Here is a 21,103-nt window from a genome sequence, read left to right on the forward strand (position 1 = left end):
GCATGCATATGCAATATGTTGAATAAGAATTAGCTTCTTTCACCTGTGGGTTCTGTGTTTCAAGTAAAACCTTAATTTTTCTGCTGTCCAGTTTTGAGATCTTAAAACATTTGTACAAGAATAAATTAAAATTAGTGCTGCCTCACAAATAGCATTTGAGGAATCACTATGGTGATGGCATAAATCGTATAAGGATGGAATTCTTCATTTGCAAGGCTTTTTTCATAGTTCAGTCTCCGCATGACCACTCTTCAGAACATCTATAGAGGAATTTGATAAGTAGAACTGTGCAAAATAGTTCCAATGAATGACCTCAGAACTTCATTGTTTTGGATTTATCTAAAAGATTAAATTCCATAAGCCTGAAAAATGTTTTTCAGAAAAAGTGGAATTTTTTGAGAATGGATAACTTTCACACATTGTCCTAGCATCGCTTTTGAAACTTCAGCATTCTGTTCAGATGAAAATAGTTTTTATTTAAATGTAAAAAGATGGAGTTTTGCACAGTTCAAATCAAAATCAACTCTTTGCAAAAAAGCTACATTTGAGTGTGTTTGTGTTTTATCATCATTTTAAAGTGTTATCTTTTTCAAAGTAAATAAAATATACATCTGTTGGATTCAGAATTTGTTTCAGCTTTGGTGAAGACTAGAACTATACTTTGAATTTCGGAGCACTAAAATGTACAGAGTCAATAACCATGTGTCTTTTTGCAGCAAAATGAAAAGGCGAGCTTGCTAAAGGAGCGAGATCACATCTTATCAACGTTGGGAGAGACAAAACAGAATCTGACTGGACTTTGCCAGCAAGTATGTAAGGAAGCAGCATTGAGTCCTGAGCAAATACAGATACTTGCAAAGTATTCCACCTTGGATTGTCCACTTTCACTTTTAGTTTCTGAGAGAGAACGAACAGCTCCTGATAGCAAGCCTGTGATCCCATTGTGTATAGAATTACCAGCTGGGCTTTCAGGTGCTGTATCGGCCTGTGAACAGAGTTCTTGCTATCCAAATATAAGAGGCTCATCTGATACCGCTTATAATGAAGTGCAGGAACTACGTCCGGTTTCTATGAAAACATCAGAGAAAACTTTACTTGTGGAACACTGCGGACAGGGTGGTGGTATCACAGATTTCTGTCAGCAGATGACTGACAAATGCACTACAGATGAATAAGTCTGTTTTGTGATTGCCAACCTCAACCATATGAGATTTAAAATAAGGGTTTCAGCATTATTATAAAATGCCTTAAGTGAAGGGAAAGGCAAAACTTTATATTTTGCAAGTGCATTAACTAGTATCTGTCCATCTACATTACTCAGCAGACCTTTGGGTTTGTTTTATGTAATTTTGGGGCATAATTTTTTACATCACTCTTAAGAAATGTGTCCATCTCTAAAAGCTTGTACGAGAGCTCAGCCCTTTAGTGCAAACAAATGGGATTACTTCTAGATGGATTAGGATACCAGCATCATGGTGACTAGTGGAGTACTAGAACTACTTCTCTGATTTTATGGCATCTCAGCCCCAGATGCTCTTTCAAAAATCTATTCTTGTTGTACAATGACTTGCTTGCAGATGATCTTGTGCTTCCTTGTAAAATGTCTCATATGAGGGTCAGAAAACAAAGTATTTTGAAAGACTAAGACTTGCTTATACATGTTACAATCTTTGGGACCAGTGAAGATGTTTGAAAATAACTTTTAATCAGGATACCTTTATGGGTGAACATAACTTTCAGTGCATTTTCAATGTCTTGTACTTCAATTCTAACCTTGTACAAAGTATACAAAGAAAATGAGCCAGTTGGGTTTTGTTCATTACTTATTATGTAAAGAATAAACCCAATCTTTAAAATAAGACAAATGAGGGGGGGAAATAATCCCTGCTGTAGGTTTTTTTGCCTTGTGTTAGAGGCAAATTGTGTACAAATAATCCTTCATTGCTTAGCTGCTGTTCTGAAACCAGACATCTTAAGTACCAAACTTCACAATAGAAAAAAATACTTTTAGTTTACATAACAAAACATAGAAGAACCTTGTACAAGCCAATGGAATTCTTCATTTTCTACCTCAATGTACATTAAATTTTTTATCTTTGTGTGCATGTATGGAAGATCATCTTTTTTCCAATTGTGACTGTAAATATTGGCTTTGAACGTTTATCTTATTTTATGGTGAAACAGAATTTTTTCCTCCAGGATACTAAAACATAACTCTTTCTGATAAGGTGCTTGGTTTTAGCTCTCTCTCTATAGGTAATTTAGCATTAATAAGATTTATATTATAAAAGTGTATTGTGAACCATTGGCCAAATATAAAAGAGTTGACAAATCTCAGCAGTACTTCTAATAACCAGATGTAATACAAGTAAATACACTACCTCATATCCAAGTGATTTCACGTTCATTTAGATCTACAGTGACATTTCTGTTTTTTCAGGACAAAGAATTTATATTAATGTTGCATAGCATTGTGATATACGCAAGCTTAAAATAACTGAACTTTTTAAAAAATGCTACTCCAATACAACTTGATGTGGGTTCTCCTGGTTTCCCTTCAGATTATTGAGAAGAGACTTTTTTTTTAAATGACTAGCATTTATATATTGTGACTTATGAGGATCACATTCTCTTCTCCAGCAACCCACTAGCCCTCTTATCCCAATGCCCCATGATTGATGAGTTTTGCCACCACATTTTTCTACTTACATTAACAACTTAGGGCCCTTTATGTAACATTCTAAAGTGGGTGATATTCTAAAATGGCATAATACAATGAATTGAGACTAAATCGTGGGCTTGCAACTTCATAGTCAAATTTGTATCAATAGGAATTATATATATTTTTAAAGACCTTTGTTTGGGCTATGTGGGGGTGGAGCATTCATAGAGAGGGGGCTGGCCAGGGTCTTGCACATATCCAGTGGCCCAAAACACCAACTGTTGGGACTGGGGGTCAGCAGTGACCACTACTTAAGTTCTAGGGCTAGAAGAGCAGCCACAGAGGTGCTGTGCTACATTGCTGCCACCTGTTCACAGGTTGGTGTCTGAATTCTATCCCACAAGCCCCCAGGATTCCCAATGCAAAACCAGCAGCTCTGGTTTGTGTGCAGTATGGTGAAATTCATCCTGTGTGCTTAAACTTAAACATTTTCTAATACCAGCCTGGTTTGAAAAGTTTGGGGTAGTTTATTACCTAACCAGCTGCTTCTAAATAAATTAATTATTTAATACAATAGACCTACAGGTTGCATGTGGACTTCTATAGGCTACATCATCAACTTGCTAAAGTTAAGAATGAATGGCAATTTTATGATATAGAATTCTCAGGTAAATATTGTTTGTTTCAGTTGAGATACTCGATTTTGAACTTAGATCTGTTGGGCAAGATATTGTAAAGCCTTATCAGTAAAACGGAATACAGAGTGTAAAAAAGTGAAATAATTACAACTGATTTTGTATCTTTCATAATCCAATATTTTCTAAAAATACAATAAAAGCCACTGTCCTTTCTAAAAAGGCTTTTCTTTTTATGTACCTCTCTTGCAGTGTGAAACTAATATTTACTGATACATTATTCATTTATTTCATACTACTAAGCTTGATCTCTGGAAACAGTAGCAACATTATTTATACAGTTTACAAACTCCTCAATAATAGCAAATATTACTGAATTGGAATAAAGTTCCCAAAAGTTTGAAATTCATTGTGTCCTGTGTTTTGAGGGTTTCCTGTGGACTTTTTAAAATAACTTATGAATTTTGCTATTTGTTGGGGTTAGAGGGAGGAAAAAATACATGACGATCCTTAACATATTGAAGAAATTCATTGTTTTTTCATTGTCTAAGATAAGACTTTTTTTCTTAAAGGCAATTTGGGTGTACTTAATAGTCTTTGATTCATTAGGTCACTGGGCTAACTATGCTGTTCTTGGGAAAAACCCTAATGAATTGGATGTACCTACTAAATTCCTAGTTCGATGGAGTCAGTGTTCTTTAAAATTATAATATTGGGTCCTGTTAGACATCTGAAACTGTGTTGAACACAGTTGGAGGAAACAGACTTTTTTCAGTGAGTGTACTTTTATCTTCACCACATCTGGAGGTTCTAAACCAATTTCAGATGACCTGAGGCTCCGCTGTCAACCCTTTTACAGGAAGGAGAGTCCCATTACTTAAGTTTGAATAGTGGAATATAAGTTTACACTTACATTTTGAAGTGTAAGAGAGAATTCTTCTTCGAGTGCTTGCTCATGTCTATTCCATTTCAGGTGTAAGCGCATCCACGTGTACAGCCGTCAGAGACTTTTGCCTTAGTGATATCCATAGGGTCAGCTGTGGCACCCCCTTGAGGGCCGTGCCCATGTTCTGGTATATAGGCACCACCAACCCTGTGCCCTCTCAGTTCCTTCTTACTGCCCGTGATGGTTGGTCAGAGCACCTTGTCTTACAATCACAAGAACATTAGCAGTTCTTAAATAGCCCATTGTTTGTTTTTCTTTGTATATAGTTTAGCCTTTAAGTTAAGTGTTGGGTAGTTGGTAGGTAGAGTCTATGCCTTGCTCTCCCCGCTTCAAACCATGCTTATCCTGCAACAGGCCAATGCTGATTAGTGACCCACACGACAGTTTTCTGAAGTGCTTGGGGGAGTCCCATAGGAAGGACAAGTGCAGAAATCTCTATGAATTTCTGCCCTAAAACCAAAAAGGAGCAGGATAATATAATAATAACTGGAGATATACCGATCTTCTAGAACTGGAAGGGACCTTGAAAGGTCATCAAGTCCAGCCCCCTGCCTTCACTAGCAGGACCAAGTACTAATTTTTGCCCCAGCTCCCTAAGTGGCCCCCTCAAGGATTGAACTCTCAACCCTGGGTTTAGTAGGCCAATGCTCAAACCACTGAGCTATCCCTCCCCCTTATAGCCCCTTGAGGGCCCTCCCCATGGAGGCTGTGCTTCATCCTGTGTCGGAGCCATCCTGCTCAGATCCCATGCTGAGCACTTTGGCATCGATGCAGAGCACACTGCCAGCACTTGGCTCGACCCAGCACTGTTCACCCTCACTGGTGCCAAAGAAGCAGCAAAAGAGGAAGAGCCCAGTGGTACCGGAAGGGAAAGAGGCTTCTGGCAAAGGACCTGTGTCAGGCCCTGTGTCCACCCTGGGGCTTCACTGAGGTCAGACTCCACAGCCCGGCCAGGGATCCTCCTCTGACTCCTGGGAGCAGCAGGAGACCCCAGCTTCTCCTAGGGCCTTCATTGCCCAGAGCAGCACTAGCGGCTGAAAAACAAGCAGGCCAACCAACACCACGCCAGGTGCCAGATTTGGCTAAGGCCCCAATGCCTAAGGGCAAACTGGTCATCAGACAGCCTCATAGGGCAGTGGAGCACCCTCAGTCCCTGGACTGCAGGTGTCGATCCCGGTCTCCATGGCCTCGGACCCCAGCACCACATTCCTTCATGGTTTCCAATCAGAAGACCGAGGTCCCTGACGATTCGCTTTTCTGCCACTTGTCCCAGCAAGATTCTTATCAAAGACTGCCACTGTGCAAGTTGCCCTCGTCCAGACGGTCTCTCAGATATCGGTCCCCACCAGAGCAGGATCACTCCCAGACACGCCACTGGTCTCCATCCCCCAGGTTTTACTCAGCAGGTACTGATCCTTGCCTTGCCAGTCGCTGACCAGGGTCAATCGGCAGACTCAGGCCTCGATGACTCTGATCTGGTCGCTGGAAGGGCAGTGGTTGGACCTGGACTGGAAGTTCAGCCCCTCACCCAGGAGGGATGATTCGCTGCTGACCCACAAAGCTGGTGTGGCGCTTGCAGCATGGCAGCAGGGACTATAGCCTGCTCAATGCCGTATTGGAACCCGTGGAGTGTGCCTGCAATGCCGGTCCTGTATTTCCACTAGTTCTCCCTGGCCGCCTTGGACAAGCCACAACCGGCACCGGAGTTAGAACATGGTACCGAATCTGATGCTGAGGCAGTGCATCGGACTCCAGCACCTACGGAGCAGACCCCGGAGAAGGAAGAGGAAGCCATTCCTCCCCTAGCGGTGAGGTCATTGTCATCATCAGCATCTTCGGAATGAAGCGGTGGTGGGTCCCTCCCAAAAGAGGAGCTCTCCCGACAACTTCAGGGAGCACCAGACCCTCCTTAAGAGGGTGGCTACCAACTTGAACTTAAAAAGCAAGGAGTTTGCAGCGAAATCTGATGATCTCTTTATCACTGTCTTCCTCCTCATTGTCCTTAAAATTGCCAAATCACTGTGGCAAGCCCCATCTTTGAATCTGCCTACTACATTTCCGCCACCTTAGAAGTATTATGTCCATGCAAAAGGGTTAGAATATCTGTATACACATCCTCCCAGCAGCGTCACTGGTCATGTCTGCTGTTAATGAAAGGAAGAGGAAGGGCCAAGTCAGTGGCACCCTGAAAAACAGACTCCAAGAGACTGGACTTGTTGTGCAGAAAGATTTATTCCACGGCCAGCCTGCAATTTCAGGTGTCTAACCACCAACCCTTGTTAGGCAAGTACAGTTTTTACCAGTGAGACTTCCTTAACAAATTTAAGGAAGCCTTCCCGCAGGAGCGAGCCCAGGAGTTCTCAGTTTTGGTGGATGAAGGCACAGTGGTGGCAAGGGGGGCCCTTCAGATGGCCTGGGATGTCGCTGAGTCAGGTTGATCGCCTCCGTGGTGGCCATGAGGCACAGCTCCTGATTGCAGTCCTTCGAGTTGTTCCAGGAGAGGCAGGCCACTATTCAGGACCTCCTATTTGAGGTGATGGGGCTCTACTCCAAGCTCACGGACTTGAGACTCCATGGCCTTAAAGATTCCTGTGTTACCTTCCACTCCTTGAGCCTCCATACTCTTCAGCAGGCCAGGGAGCCATTCTGCCCCCCGCCTTCTCCGTCTCCACAGTCTAGGTCCTGGGGCACTCCTTGGCTGGGCACCTAGAGGAGGAAGGATAGAGACGGGGTCTAAGCAGCGACACCCATTGTCTTCCTGTTTGTCTGCTCAGCCTGGGCCTTTCAAAAGTCAAGGAGGCCAGAGGCAGTAATTTTGAGGGTGCACTTGAGGATGCCGCTCCAGTTGTCTCCCAGCATCCATCCTCTCATTCTTTCCTCAACTGCGTCCGTGCCTTCTGGTTGGCCTGGTTTCTGCTAACCTCGGACCATTGGATGCTCGAAGTAATATCCTCCGGTTACTCTCTGCCTCCCTCCCAACCCTCTTCCCCGTCCCTCTTCAGGGACCCTTCTCACTTGCAACTCCTCGTCCAGGAGGTTGAGAACTTCCTGCTCCTGGGGGCAGTGGAGGAGGACCCTTGAGACATGAAAGGAAAGGAGTTCTACTCCTGCTACTTCCTGATCCTGAAAGCGAAAGGGGGCCTCAGACCTATGTTGGACCTGCATCGTCTCAACAAGTCTCTAAAGAAGTTGAAGTGTCGCATAGTCTTCCTGGCCTCCATCATCCCCTTCCTGGATCTGAGAGACTGGTACACTGCCCTTGACTTGAAGGACGTGTATTTCCACATTTCCATTTTCCTGGGGTATAGGCGCTTCCTTTTGTTTTATGCTGGGCCAACCCCATTTCCAGTTCACGGCATTGCCATTCGGTCTCTCGTCAGCCCCTAGAGTGTTCACTAAGTGCATAGCACCAGTGGCTGCTTACCTGAGGCACCGAGGTGTTCAAATTTACACCTACCTTGACAACTGGCTAATAAAGGATTGGTCCCAGGATCAGGTGTGGCAGCATCTGAGTCTGGTTTGTTACACCTGTTGCAACCTGGGACTGTTAATAAGCAAGAAAAAGTCGACGTTAAGTCCAGTGAAATGCATAGAATTCATTGGAGCAGTCCTCTACTTTATTCAGGCCAGGGCCTTCCTCCCCCAGGCTTGGATCCAAGTCATGGCGGACCTCATCTCATGCATGCAAGCCTACCCTCTCACCACTGCTTACATGTGCCTGTGATTGTTGGGCCACATGGCACCTTGCACGCACATGGTCCGACATGTGTGGCTCTGTCTCAGGCCCCTGCAGGCATGGCTGGTATCAGTCTACGTATCCAACAGACATAGCATGGACCAGGTGGTCAATGTCCTGGACCACGTACTACCATCACTCACCTGGTGGCAGAATCCTGCGTCACTGTTGGGGGTAGTTCCGTTTGCAGATCCATCCCCCTCTGTGACCTTAGTGTCTGATGCCTTGGACCTGGGGTGGGAAGCCCACCTGGGAGATCTCAGCATGCAAGGCAGTTGGTCAAGTCACGATTGCTCCCTACATATCAATGTCAGGAAGCTCAGAGTGGTTCGCCTGGCCTGCCAAATCATTCTCCCTCACATAAAAAGCAGAGTGGTCCAGGTCCTGATGGACAATACAGCTGCTATGTCCTCTATCAATAAGCAAGGCGGAGCCAGATTGTCTGTCCTTTGCCAAGAAGCTCTCAAGCTCTGGGACTTCCTGTATATAATACAGTATCCATCTCGCAGCCGCACATCTCAGTGGGGCCAGGAATGCTTTGACAGATTGCCTCAGCAGGACCTTCTCATCTCACCACGAGTGGTCCCTTCATCCGGAAGTAGCCAACAGCATCTTCCTGAGGTGGGGGGGACTCCCCAGATGGACCTGTTCATGTTCAAGCAGAAGAAGAAATGCCACGTTTTGAGCTTGGTTCGGAGGATCGACAGAGGCTCCCTGTCGGACACTTTTCTACTCCCATGGTCAGGAGCTCTGTTGTACCCTTTTCCTCCCAGTGCCGGTGATTCACAGTGTCCTCATGAAGATCAGGCAGGACAGGGCAAAGGTGGTCCTCGTAGCACGGGCTTTGCCACACCAGCACTGGTTCGGCACACTTCTGGACCTCTCGGTGGCTGCTCCATTACAGCTACCACTCATGCTGGACCTGCTGTCCCAAAGCCATGGCAGTCTTCTGAATCCAAACCTGGTGGTACTGCACCTGATGGCTTTGCTGGTGCATGGTTAAATGCTGAGGAGCAGGAGTGCTCGACTGGTGTCCAAAAGGTCTTGTTGGGCAGCAGAAAGCCCTCCACCAGAGTGAGCTACCTAGCCACATGGAAGAGATTTGCTTGTTGGACCTCTGATAAAGGTATTTGGCCTGAGCAGGCCTCACTTCAGTTAATCCTGAACTACCTTCTGCATCTCAAGCTCCAAGGCTTGTCCCTTTCATCTGTCAGGGTCCACTTATCTGCTACCTTGGCCTTCCATCCGCCACTCGAGGGTAGGTAGGCTTTCACTCAAGGCATGACTGCCTGGTTCCTCAAGGGCCTCAAGCACCTCTACCTGCACAAAAGGAAACCAGTCCCTCTGTGGGACCTGAATTTTGTGCTGTTGGGCCCCCATGAGGCACCCTTTTGAGCATCTGGCTTCCTGCTCTCTTCTCCTTTCCTGGATGGTTGTGTTCTTGGTTGCAATAACATCAGCCTGCCAGGTCTCTGAGATTAGGGCACTTATGTCAGAACCACCCTATACAGTGTTTTTTTACAAAGTCAAGGTCCAGCTGCGGCCTCACCCATCTTTCCTGCCCAAGGTGGTCTGTCAGTTTCATACAGATCAGGACATTTACTTGCCTGTCTTTTTTCCAAAGCTGCCTAAGTTGGCGGAAGAGTGCAGGTTGTATTCCCTAGACGTCAGGAGGGCACTAGTTTCCACACTGAGGACCAAGACATTCTGCAAGTTGACGCAATTGTTCATCCCGGTGGCCAACAGGATGAAAGATCATCCAGGGTCTGCTCAAAGAATTTCTTCTTGGATCACTGCCTGCATTCACTGCTGCTACAATCGGGTGCAGGTGCTGCCTCTGGCGATTGTTACCGCCCACTCAGCAAGCCTCTTCAGCAGCTTTCATAGCCCAAGTGCCTATCCAGGACATCTGTAGGGTGGCCATCTGGTTGTCTGTCCACACATTCACATTCCATTATGTACTTACCTAGCAGGCCTGGCACAATGCTGGCTTTGGTAGAGCAGTACTGCAAGCCACTAGACTGTGAACTCTGAGCCCACCTCCTTTGATACTGCTTGTGAGTCACTTAAAATGGAATCGACATGAGCAAGCACTCAAAGAAAAACGGTTACCTACCTTTCGTAACTGTTCTTTGAGATATGTTGCTCATGTCCATTCCATTACCTGCCCTCCTACCCCACTGTCGGAGTTATCAGCAAGAAAGAACTGAGAGGGTGTAGGGTTGGTGGTGCCTATATACCAGTGAATGGGCACAGAACTCAAGGGGGTGAGACAGCCAACCCTATGGACACCACGAAGGTAAAAATCTCTGTGCTTGTGGGCGCGAACACTCCTAAAATGGAATGGACATGAGCAACACATCTCAAAGAACAGTAACAAAAGGTAGGTAACCATTTTTTTTAATGCCATCTTGTTTATCTTCAATTACATTAATTAACTTACAAACTTCAGTGGTGAAGCATGTGTCCCTGTTATCTTTGGCAATAGCAATTAAATTAAGATACTTCCATTGGTTTCACATCTGTGCGTTTTTGTGTTGTATCTGATACAAATGTGTACCGCTGGGGAGCCTTGGAATGCACAGACGTCCTGCTCAAAATGTGAAACCAGGGTCTTAAATCATACTTTTGGCCTCCTTGGTGCCCAGACTCCCCAGCAATTCTAAAACTACATGCTCCATAAATTTACCACTAAACTATCTAAGAGTAGCTAGTGTTGAAGCCAACCATACAGTTTTGGGTGCTGAAAGCCACTGTGTTGAAGGTAGCTTTTTTATTAGCATTTACTTCATTTGAGATTTTCCTAGCCCCCAAGGATTTGACATTTGAGGCTTGAAGTTTCTTACTTCTGTATTACTTCAGTCAAAGAGCAGCCCCTTTTTTAATTAAAAAAAGAACCCTCTATTGATAGGGGGGCAACTTCTTAATAGAAAAATAATTTTAAAAAGTCACAGCTTTCGGAGTGGCTGAAGTTAGTCTACAGCAGGGTTCGGCAACCTTTCAGAAGTGGTGTGCTGAGTCTTCATTTACTCACTCTAATTTATGGTTTTGCATGCCAGTCATACATTTTAACATTTTTAAAACATCTTTTTAGAAGTCTGTAATATATCGCTAAACTATTGTATGTAAAGTAAATAAGGTTTTAAAAGTGTTGAAGCTTCATTCAAAATTAAATTAAATGGCCAGGACCCAGGCAGTGTGAGTGCCACTGAAAATCAGCTTGTGTGCCACCTTTGGCATGTGTGCCATAGGTTGCCTACCCCTGGTCTACAGTTTGCTTCTAGCACTTCTCCCTCCTTATTAGCGGACATAAGGAGATGGATCAGAGGAAGGGGTTCTTACACCTACATCAATTCTTGTAACTGGTGGAATCAATATCTACTACTATCTTTCTCAGTTAATCCTTTTGTCTTCCAGCCCCCAGTTGCAGGCCTTACACTTGCAAGTTACTTTTGGAAGGTGTCATTATGAAACTTCCAACTACCCTGCGTTCAGTTTGCATTTTAATTACAGAATTGAGGCATATGTTTATTTCACAGAAATGACACTTTTCCCTGGGCAGTTTACAATTCAAGGTCTCCACCTTCAGATCCTGAATGGGCTCAAGACATGCTGATTTTGGTGAGAAGTGAGAGCGATCAGCACTTTATTTAGCAACCTTGCAGGCTCAGGCCCTAGACCGAACAAAACAGTGCATAACAAAAAAAAAATAGTGAGAAGAGTAAGTATTACTAAAGATTATTATTGGATTTGCTCGGTTGCATAAGTATATTCACGACAGGTAATAAGACAATGCTGGTAAGGATGGTACTGGTGCAGAGTTAGCAGTGGAAAGCTAACTGAAATTGAGTTACTAATTTTATTGCATTCTAAATACACTTTTAAAAGACTCGAGCACCTAGTAGTGCATTGATCTGTATGTCTTGAACATACATATTTAAGACAAATATGGCTGATATGGAACATGCACTAAATATAGTGAGTCGCTAATTCTAACATGTTATCTATAAAAGCACAAGCTATAAGCTGACCTTAAAATGTACTGTTTTGAACCTGACTCTTCTGGGGACTGGAAGTTTTTTCCTCAGTGTTTAGGTTTATGGGAGTGATTGACAGCTGAAAAAAGGGATCTAGTTTGCATAATAGGAAACTGGAAGCTAAATGTTTTGGTCTGTGATTGTGAACCAGTGGGGTGAGAGAAGGAACCCATGACTAAGGCACGTTGAGTTGATAAGAGAAAAAGGGAGTCTTAGTACTATGCCTTATCAATGCAAGAAAATTGTACCAATATTGAAGTTTCCAGAAACTAGTGCACTGTCTTTATGTGGATGCTTTCTGGGAGTTTCCGGAGTTGAGGCACCTTGTTACCAAGTTCCCTTAGCCTGAAGCAGCCTTGTCTGTGCTTGCTCATGGGTCACTGGCAATAGACAACACAAGCACTCCCCTCTAGGCTCACAGGTCCTGCAGTTACTCTAAAGCAGGGATTGGCAACCTCTGGCATGCAGCTCACCAGGGTAAGCACCCTGGCAGGCTGGGCCACTTTGTTTACCTGCTGCATCGGCAGACCACAACTCCCAGTGACCACAGTTTGCTGCTCCAGGCCAATGGGGGGTGGCGGGAAGCCGTGGCCAGCACATCCCTCGCCCGTGCCCCTTGCCGCCGCCCCCATTGGCCTGGAACGGCGAACCACGGTTATTGGGAGTCACAATCAGCCGAATCTGCTGACACAGTAGGTAAACAAAGTGGCCAAGCCCACTGGGGGCTTATCCTGGTGAGCCGCATGCCGGAGGTTGCCAACGCCTGCTCTAAAGTTTGGCAATAAACACACTCCAGCCCTCTAAGTGTGTGCGTGTCTGGAGCACCCAGCCTCAGATTTACTGGGCACTCACAGTATTCACAGGTTTGTTGCTTCCAAAGAAACAGTACCCCCAAGTTTACCAGTGCCACATCAGATCATCGCTCTGCGTAACACACACCACTTAAATATGTTTATAGTGAAACCAAGTATGTTTATTTTAAAGAGAGAATGTGTCAAACAGTAGCAACTAGAAGTTTTGGAAACAAATGGCTACATATAAAACTGAATCATAACATGCATGCTAGAGCCTAGACCGGGGTGGGCAAACTTTTTGGCCCAAGGGCCACATCTAGGTATGGAAATTGTATGGCAGGCCATAAATACTCATGAAATTGGGGGTTGGGCAGGCGGGAGGGCTCTGACGGGGGGGATGGGCTCTGAGGTGGGGCTGGGGATGAGGAGTTGGGGTTGAAGGAGGATGCTGTGGGCTGTGACCGAGGGATTCAGAGGGTGGGAGGGGAATCAGGGCAGAGGGTTGGGGCATGGGAGGGGTCAGAGCGCAGGCTCTGGGCAGCCCTTACCTCAAGCAGCTCCCAGAAACAGTGGCATGTCTTCCCTCCTGCTCCTACACAGAGGTGCGGTCAGACAGCTCTGCCCACTGCCCTGTCCTCCGGTGCAGCCCTTGCAGCTCCCACTGGCTACGGTTCCCGGACAGTGGGAGCTGCGGGGCAGCACTTGGAGTGGGGACAGTGTGCAGAGCCCCCTGGCTGGCCCTATGCATAGTAGGCAGAGGGGGGGACATGCAGCTGCTTCCAGGAGCCATGCAGTGTGGGGCAAGAGCCCGACCTCACTCCCCAGCTGGAGCGGGGGAAGCCTCAGACCCTGCTTCCTGGTGGGAACGCGAGGGCCGGATGTGGCCTCTGGGCTGTAGTTTGCCCACCTCTGGCCTAAAATTAATAAGATGTTCTCATGTCTTGCAGGATATTGCTCACCCAAAATCCTTGCTGTGCTTTATAGCCAGGCTTGGCTGGGCTACTCCTTTCATGAGACAGGTATTCTGTCAGCTTGCCTCCCTGTTGAAGGATTCAGTGTTTCTTTGCCTCCTAAATATATACCAGCCTTATCCTTTGTCCTTACTCATAAACAAACAGGACAGCCCTGGCTGTTTTTCATCTTGCAGACTTCCTTTCTTGTAGATTTGTAGTGTCTCAATCTACACCTGGCTCAGTGTCTGAAAGGAGCATTTGAGGTACATCACCCCATGTGACCTACCTTTAGTTTTCAGTTTAGATACATTACGCCTTAAATCTCTACACGTTTTCCAATGATTATGACAACTGGTGAGACATTGGCTCTCAGTGGAGACCTTTGATGCCACCTTTCAGTTACTATTATGCATATATCTGAGCCAGGTGATCTCTGTAAAAACCCTGTGTATCCCCTTTGCCAGTTGACACAAAGGGATCTCTGGGTCATAGTGCTTTTTGGTTTGAATGCCTTTATCGGAAGGAATTCATGGAAGGAAGTGGGGAACTTAAAGGAGCCATAAACCCTTCCACCTGGCCCAAGAAACCCCCACCCCCCACATTCAATATGTGGGGGGAGTGCATTTGGAAATGTTACTTTTTAAACCTCTCTTCATAAAATTACTATGGATTCATTTTTTCTGGGCATTGGGGGAGTGAGACTTTGGGAAGGATTTAAACAAACTGGGTGCACTTGAATATTTATTATAAGCCTCTTCAGGCATATCTATACATGCTCTTCATGTCCATTACATAAACTGAGACACAACACAAAAGAACAATACACAAGGCTGTGTCCTGCCTTGAAACAAATCCACCTTTTGCTTCTAAAAAACCAGGAAAAAAGATAAGGTGGTCATCCTGCATGGGGGGAGGAAAGGGGGAAAGTAGCCTTGGGGAAAAAGGACAGGGCAGGGAGATGTGTGAGAGAAACAAGTGAACAGGATATTAAGATTACATCTCTGTGGGGAAGGAGAGGGTGTAATAAGGTCCACTTTGGAAGTCTTTGCAGCTGGGAGCAGTATTGCCACTAGCAGTCAAAAATCATCAGTCATATCCCCCAAAATTAGGAAGTGTTTTTTTAAATTGTTCTTTTCATACGCTTTCTGGTTTTGAGATTTCAGGCATCACATTTTCAAGCTGTTCTCTGCATCCATGAGGACTACACCTGCATTTCAATGAAAGCTTCATTTCTTGCTATCCCGTGACTCCTGGAGAGGGGCTATAAACAAACACCAAATATCACAAAACTCATGGTAAAATTGTTAACGGTGAGAGAGAGAGAGAGGGGATCAGGTCCCATTGTATGTCTGATATACATGGGGAAAGTTAGAGCTCCAGCAGTTTGGATTGAAGAAGGGATGTTGTAGAAAGGTTAGATTACTGAGTGGTTGGCCAAGGGCCACAGAGTCTGGAAGAAGAATGGGATTTGATCAGAACATGTGGACAGGAATGGTCCTCCTCAGAAGTACAGCATAACTTTTTTAGAATGACTATACTTATATCCTGTAAAAGATGCTTATTTGTATCACAGTGGTGAAAAAGAGTTGATGGTGCTAGGCATTGTGTATACGTACAAACACACAATCCTGCCCTAAAGAACGTACACTCTAAATACATGAGAGACCAGGTGCCTACAACAAGTGGATTAGCAGCATACAAGATAACACTAAAATAATGAGAGTAACAAGCAGCAGTCACGACACAGTAGTAACCTAGCTATTAAATGTTTTGTAGTCACTACTGCCTCGGAGAGATCTGAAGGGGGATAATGTGACTGTAGAGGGATAAAAATGGCCTTAACTTCTGAAAAGTTTTTAAATGCAAATTGATTTAAATTGTTCTAAAACTCAGGGCAGTTACCATTAAGACTAAATTCATCAATTTTTGTGAAGAATTATATTGTGTGTCTGAATTCTAGACTGATTTGAAGTTAAACAATATTCTGCTAATGTCACAAGTGGAAAGAAACTTCTGACAATGCTAGAGTTGATTACAGTAGTTATAAACAATACACTAGCTGTATTGAGTAAAAATGGTTCTTTGAGTGATTGCTCATGTGTATCCCACAGTTGGTGTGCATGCTCACCACATGCACTGGTGCCTGAAGTTTTTCCCTTAGCACTACTCATAGTGGGGCAGCACCACTGCTACCCCTATAGTCGTGCCTCTATATCACACTATAAGGGGAGCTGCGCACGCCCCCCATCCTCAGTTCCTTCTTGCTGCCAGGGAAGGTCGTCAGAACTTCATGCTCCAACTCTGCTGTAGCGCTTCTAGCCTTATTAGTATCTTGTGCATATGCATGTGTTATGACCTGGCAGCACTTCCCCCGCCACCTATGGTGAAGGCACATTCTATGAGAGTTCAGGCCTTGTTGGTCACCTATGTAGCTCACGTCCCTATTCAGGACATTTGTAGAGCTGCCACGTGGTCCTCTGTCCACACCTTTGCATCGCACTATGCAATAGTCTCCCAAACACGAGATGACGCTGGGTTTGGTAAGGCAGTACTCCGTCCCGGAAACCCTTAAACTCCTACCCACCTCCATCAGATATAGTTTGGAGTCACCTACTGTGGAATACTCATGAGCAATCACTTGAAGAAGAAAGGACAGTTACCTGTTCCGTAACTGGCGTTCTTCGAGATGTGTTGCTCAGGTGTATTCCACACCCACCCTCCTTCCCCTTTGTCAGAGTTGTCTGGCAAGAAGGAACTGAGAGTGGGGGAGAGTGCACAGCTCCCTTTATAGCACGATATAGAGGCGCCACTCTAGGGGTCGCAGCAGTGGTCCCCCGCTATGGGTACTGCTAAGGGAAAAGCTTCTGGCACCGGTGCATGTGGCGAGCACGCACACTGACTGTGGAATACACCTGAGCAACACATCTCAAAGAATGCCAGTTATGGAACAGGTAACTGTCCTTTTAAAGCTATCAAGCTCATACATGGAGAGTAGGGGGACCAGACAGTAAGTGTGAAAAATCGGCATGGGAGGTGGTGGGTAATGGGAGCCTATATAAGAAAAGGCCCCAACTATCAGGACTGTCCCTATAAAATTGGGACATCTGGTCACCCTAATGGAGAATATTATACTCCAACAACTTGAAGAAAATCTGCATGCTGCTTCAATAGGAGAGCCACTGTCAATGTTCAAAGCAAGTCCATTTTGTTGCATTTGAATATTTTTGCAGTTTGAGTGTAATACTTCAGATATAGTGATGGGCAAATCAGAATTTGGACATCTGTTCTTTGACTGTAAAGCAACCCTGTTAAAGTACAGAAGGACATGTAACGATACTAGCTCCAAGATTGCTTAAATGTGTCAGTCCCCAGCCTTTTTTCATGAAGTAGGATTTTTTCAATACAGTAAAAGTTCACTGCACAAAAGCTGACCTCCCAGTTAAAACAAGAATGCACTAAATTGACATTCATGTAATAATCCTTAACTCCCTGGCATTTTTCTGAAGATAGAACATGTGGCAAATATGACATACCCTAGCTATATCCAGCCCTGTCAACATTTGAATGCTGTTCCCTAGAAGTTGCCCAACAAGAAAACAACGGACAATGATAAACAACCAGAGATGGGTCTAATTTCATCCATAGCTTAGACTGGTACAACTCCATTGAAGTAAACTGATTAAAATAGTGGTGAATTTGACCCCTGGAATTACTCTGCCTGTTCTTGATTTTAATTTCTCTCATATGTTTGCCTCAGACTAAACTGTTATAAATGGCTTGAAAGGAGAGTTTAATCTGAACTGTGACAGAATTACTTGTGTTCAGGTTCCCTTAACAAAAGAATTGAGGTGCTAATGTCAAAATAAGATGTGGTAGGAATAAACTAAACCAATATCAGATCCAGATTTTTTATGGAATTAAAGTACAATCGATTATCACTAGCAGTACAGAGTAGCAGCTGTGTTAGTCTGTATCCACAAAAAGAACAGCAGTACTTGTGGCACCTTAGAGTCTAAAAAATTTGTTTGAGCATAAGCTTTTGGGGGATACAGCCCACTTCATCAGATGCATGCAGTGGAAAATACAGTAGGAAGATATCTATATACACACACACACACAGAGAACATGAAACAATGGGTGTTACTGTACACACTCTAATGAGAATGATCAGTTAAGGTGAGCTATTACCAGCAGGAGAGAGAAAAACTTTTTGTAGTGGTAATCAAAATGGTCCATTCGCAGCCGTTGACAAGAAGGTGTGAGGAACAGTGTGGAGGGGAAATAAACATGGGGAAATAATTTTACTTTGTGTAATGACCCATCCACTCCTAGTCTTTATTCAAGCCTAATTTAATGGTGTCCACTTTGCAAATTAATTCCAATTCAGCAGTCTCTCATTGGAGTCTGTTTCTGAAGTTTTTTTGTTGTAATATTGCAAATTACAGACCTAAAAAACTTTCTCCTGGTTATTTGTCAAATTTTATTTCACTAGAAAAGCATTTAGTGTAAATGTAAAAAAAAATAAGCCTTACTTCAAGCTATGTGCATAATTCTTATGTAATATAATTTAAAGCAATATTGGTGATGTCCATTCAGTATATTTAAATATAATGTATTTTCAGCAATTTAAAATTTCACTGGAAAAGATGTCAGTTCATAATCTACAGTGCTGCAACTGTTGTGTCACAGACATTTCCCTGTAGAGACAACTGCATCACCCTGTCTCGATTCCTAGAAAAGATGATGTTTATTGCCTTGCTTTATTGTAGATGCTTCCTGTCTTTGTGCCAGACAAGAAGAAACACCTGAAGAAAATCGTTTAGCAAACCTGACCAAAAACTAGTACATAATATAAGGCTTCGGTGTTAAACCTACTGATGCATATTTATAGAGTTCCAATCCCCATAATACAGAAGTTACTAGATTCTTCCATATGTTAATAGAGACTGCCTAATAGACATCTCCCTCCCATTCACCATTGCAAAGACTACTTCTCCTATTTGCAGTTATAACACTGGGAATCACACCACTTGTTTACTTCCTTTCTGTTAAGCAAATATTTACAAATTAAACATTGAAGGGGGATTCAGTATCTTCCTGATAAGCATCCATAAGTCAAAACTGGATCATAGCACCAATTACAGTAAACACAGTTGGAGGCAGGGAGAAATTCAGACTAAGAAAATCCCATTGATCATGATGCTCAGGTATCGTGAGTAAAAACTTAGGAAACCAAGAATCCTTGAGTTAAGTAAAATTTTTTTGCCTACCAAACAAGCTGCTAAAATGCACTGAAAAGCCTCTAGAGCAGGGTTGGCCAGACTGAGCAGGAGCCAGAATTTACCAATGTACTTTGCCAAAGAGCCACAGTAATACATCAGCAGCCCCTGATCAGCTCTGCCCCGACCCCTGCTCCCAGCATCTCCCACCCACCAGTCAGTGCTGCTTCTTCCTCCTCCTCCTCCCTCCCCACACCTCCTGATCAGTTGTTTAGTAGCATGCAGGAGGCTCCAGAGGGGAGGGTGAGGAGTGAGGGTATGGCAGGCTCAAGGGAGGGGTGAGAAGGGGTAGAGTGAGGGCAGGGCCAGAGGTTGAGCAGTGAGCACCCTCCTGTGCATTGGAAAGTTGGCACCTGTAGCTCCAGCCCTGGAGTCAGTGCCTATACAAGGAGCTGCATATTAACTTCTGAAGAGCCACTCCAGAGCCACAGGTTGGCCACCCCTGCTCTAGAGGTAGTGACTGACTGTCTGACCTCAAACTGAAGGATGAAGATGGAAAAACTTTATCTCACCTCAACTAACTTCCTCTCTTTTCCCCAAAAAGGACAGGTATTATCATCTTTATTACCATCTAAGAGACTATCTGACAAGGGCAGTTATTTCTAAAGACTCTCTCCAGCTAAAGGAAACAAGGGATGTTGTGAAAATGAAAAGCCTTACTTAATACTTTACATTTCTGGTGCTCTAGCTGGTTTTCCTTCTTTTCCTGTATCTTTAATAAAAGCTTAAAAAGGATTTTTACTGATGTTTTCCATGGTACTAAGCAGCCTCAGGGGTATGACCATGGGATGGCCCCAGCTGTGTGTGAGTGAGTGAGAGAGAGAGGTGTCACATGTGACCACCACAACTGTAATGTGAATCTGCTCAGCAGCTTATTTAAGGTTGAAGTAGACTCTTCATTTTCTTTTTTTAACCTATAGATGGCAGCACAGTACTGCACACGGACTTATATAGATGAGCAGAGAATTAATTAAAAAAATTAGCAAATAAACAGTTTTCTTTAAAAAAGGTCATAATCACATTTATTCATATAGAGTCGAGTGATTTCAGCCTGCAGCTTCTGATTCCACAAAATTAGATTTAACACTTAAACATAGCTTGTTCTGTTCAGCAGATTAGTAATACATCAGATGACTCATCTTATTGCCATTTTAGTCAGATGGCAATTTCTAAAAGCTTAGACTACCCTTTTAATTGTTCTTAGAAGCCACCTGTAATTGCTAGGACTATTAAGGGTAGAAAAAACCAAAGTACATAATTAGGTAAAACCAACAAGGAATAACTTGCAATGTGCTGCCATTTGTGTAGACTGCAAATCTATGTCTAAAACTGGATAGAAAGTATGTTAAAAGCATTTCTTAGGTCCCAGTCAGACTATTCACATGCTTAAAGTGAAACAGGTGCTTAAGTGCTTTGCTGGATCATAGCCTTAAAGTCTATATAGGAATGGAAATATCACAGAGTTTAAAAATCAAACAGGCAACTTCCAAACAAATTCTTGGGCTTGGTCCTATTCTCATATACACCGTAGTAACATTGCTTGTAGTTTAGAAATTTGTGATCATGCTAGTGTACACATACACCACAGTGATGTGTGAGATGGGCTTTCAAAAGCCCCTTGCTAAAATTCCACCAAGAAAGGGAAGGGAGGGTGACTTTACCACCTTCCAAGATACTGGTAAATCATCTTTGCCAAAGACGGTTTATCCCTGGTCTGTTGGATCTGCTTCTGAAGAATAAATATCTTATCTTTTGGAATGTGCTAAGTTACACCATGGGACAGGTATTTTAAAAACCAATTTGGGAGGAGAGGTTATCACTTCTCCACATTTCAGATTATGTAAATTGAGCACTCTGCTATACACTCCATATATGCCAGCAATGAAGTATAAACAAAGTGCAGATGAATAGAAACTTTGTCAAGCGATTTTTGCTTCCATCCTTAATTATTGAAGGTCCCCTTGGTTACTCTCCCCTTAGTTATGAAGATAAATCATTTTTGTTTAAACAAGAAAACAGATCTTCTTAGTCTAGGAGTTCTCAAACTGGGGGTTGTGACCC

General features: G+C 43.9%; 1 protein-coding gene and 1 long non-coding RNA gene across 6 annotated transcripts in view; one reads left to right on the plus strand and one right to left on the minus strand.

Annotated features, from left to right (window-relative positions):
* BACH1 (BTB domain and CNC homolog 1) overlaps window positions 1–3,702 on the plus strand; it is a 41,559-nt gene extending 37,857 nt beyond the window's left edge. For all 5 annotated transcript variants that reach the window (XM_050957810.1, XM_050957790.1, XM_050957769.1 and 2 more), the window contains one exon: window positions 717–3,702. In XM_050957810.1, the coding sequence (XP_050813767.1) occupies window positions 717–1,175 (459 nt within the window). In that variant the 3' untranslated portion in view covers window positions 1,176–3,702. The remainder of the gene's footprint in view (window positions 1–716) is intronic.
* Window positions 1–21,103, minus strand: part of LOC127055746 (uncharacterized) — a 93,124-nt gene that overhangs the window by 57,590 nt on the left and 14,431 nt on the right. The window lies entirely within an intron of this gene.

This window comes from Gopherus flavomarginatus, chromosome 1 (assembly GCF_025201925.1).
Source record: "Gopherus flavomarginatus isolate rGopFla2 chromosome 1, rGopFla2.mat.asm, whole genome shotgun sequence".
Taxonomy (NCBI): Eukaryota; Metazoa; Chordata; order Testudines; family Testudinidae; genus Gopherus; species Gopherus flavomarginatus.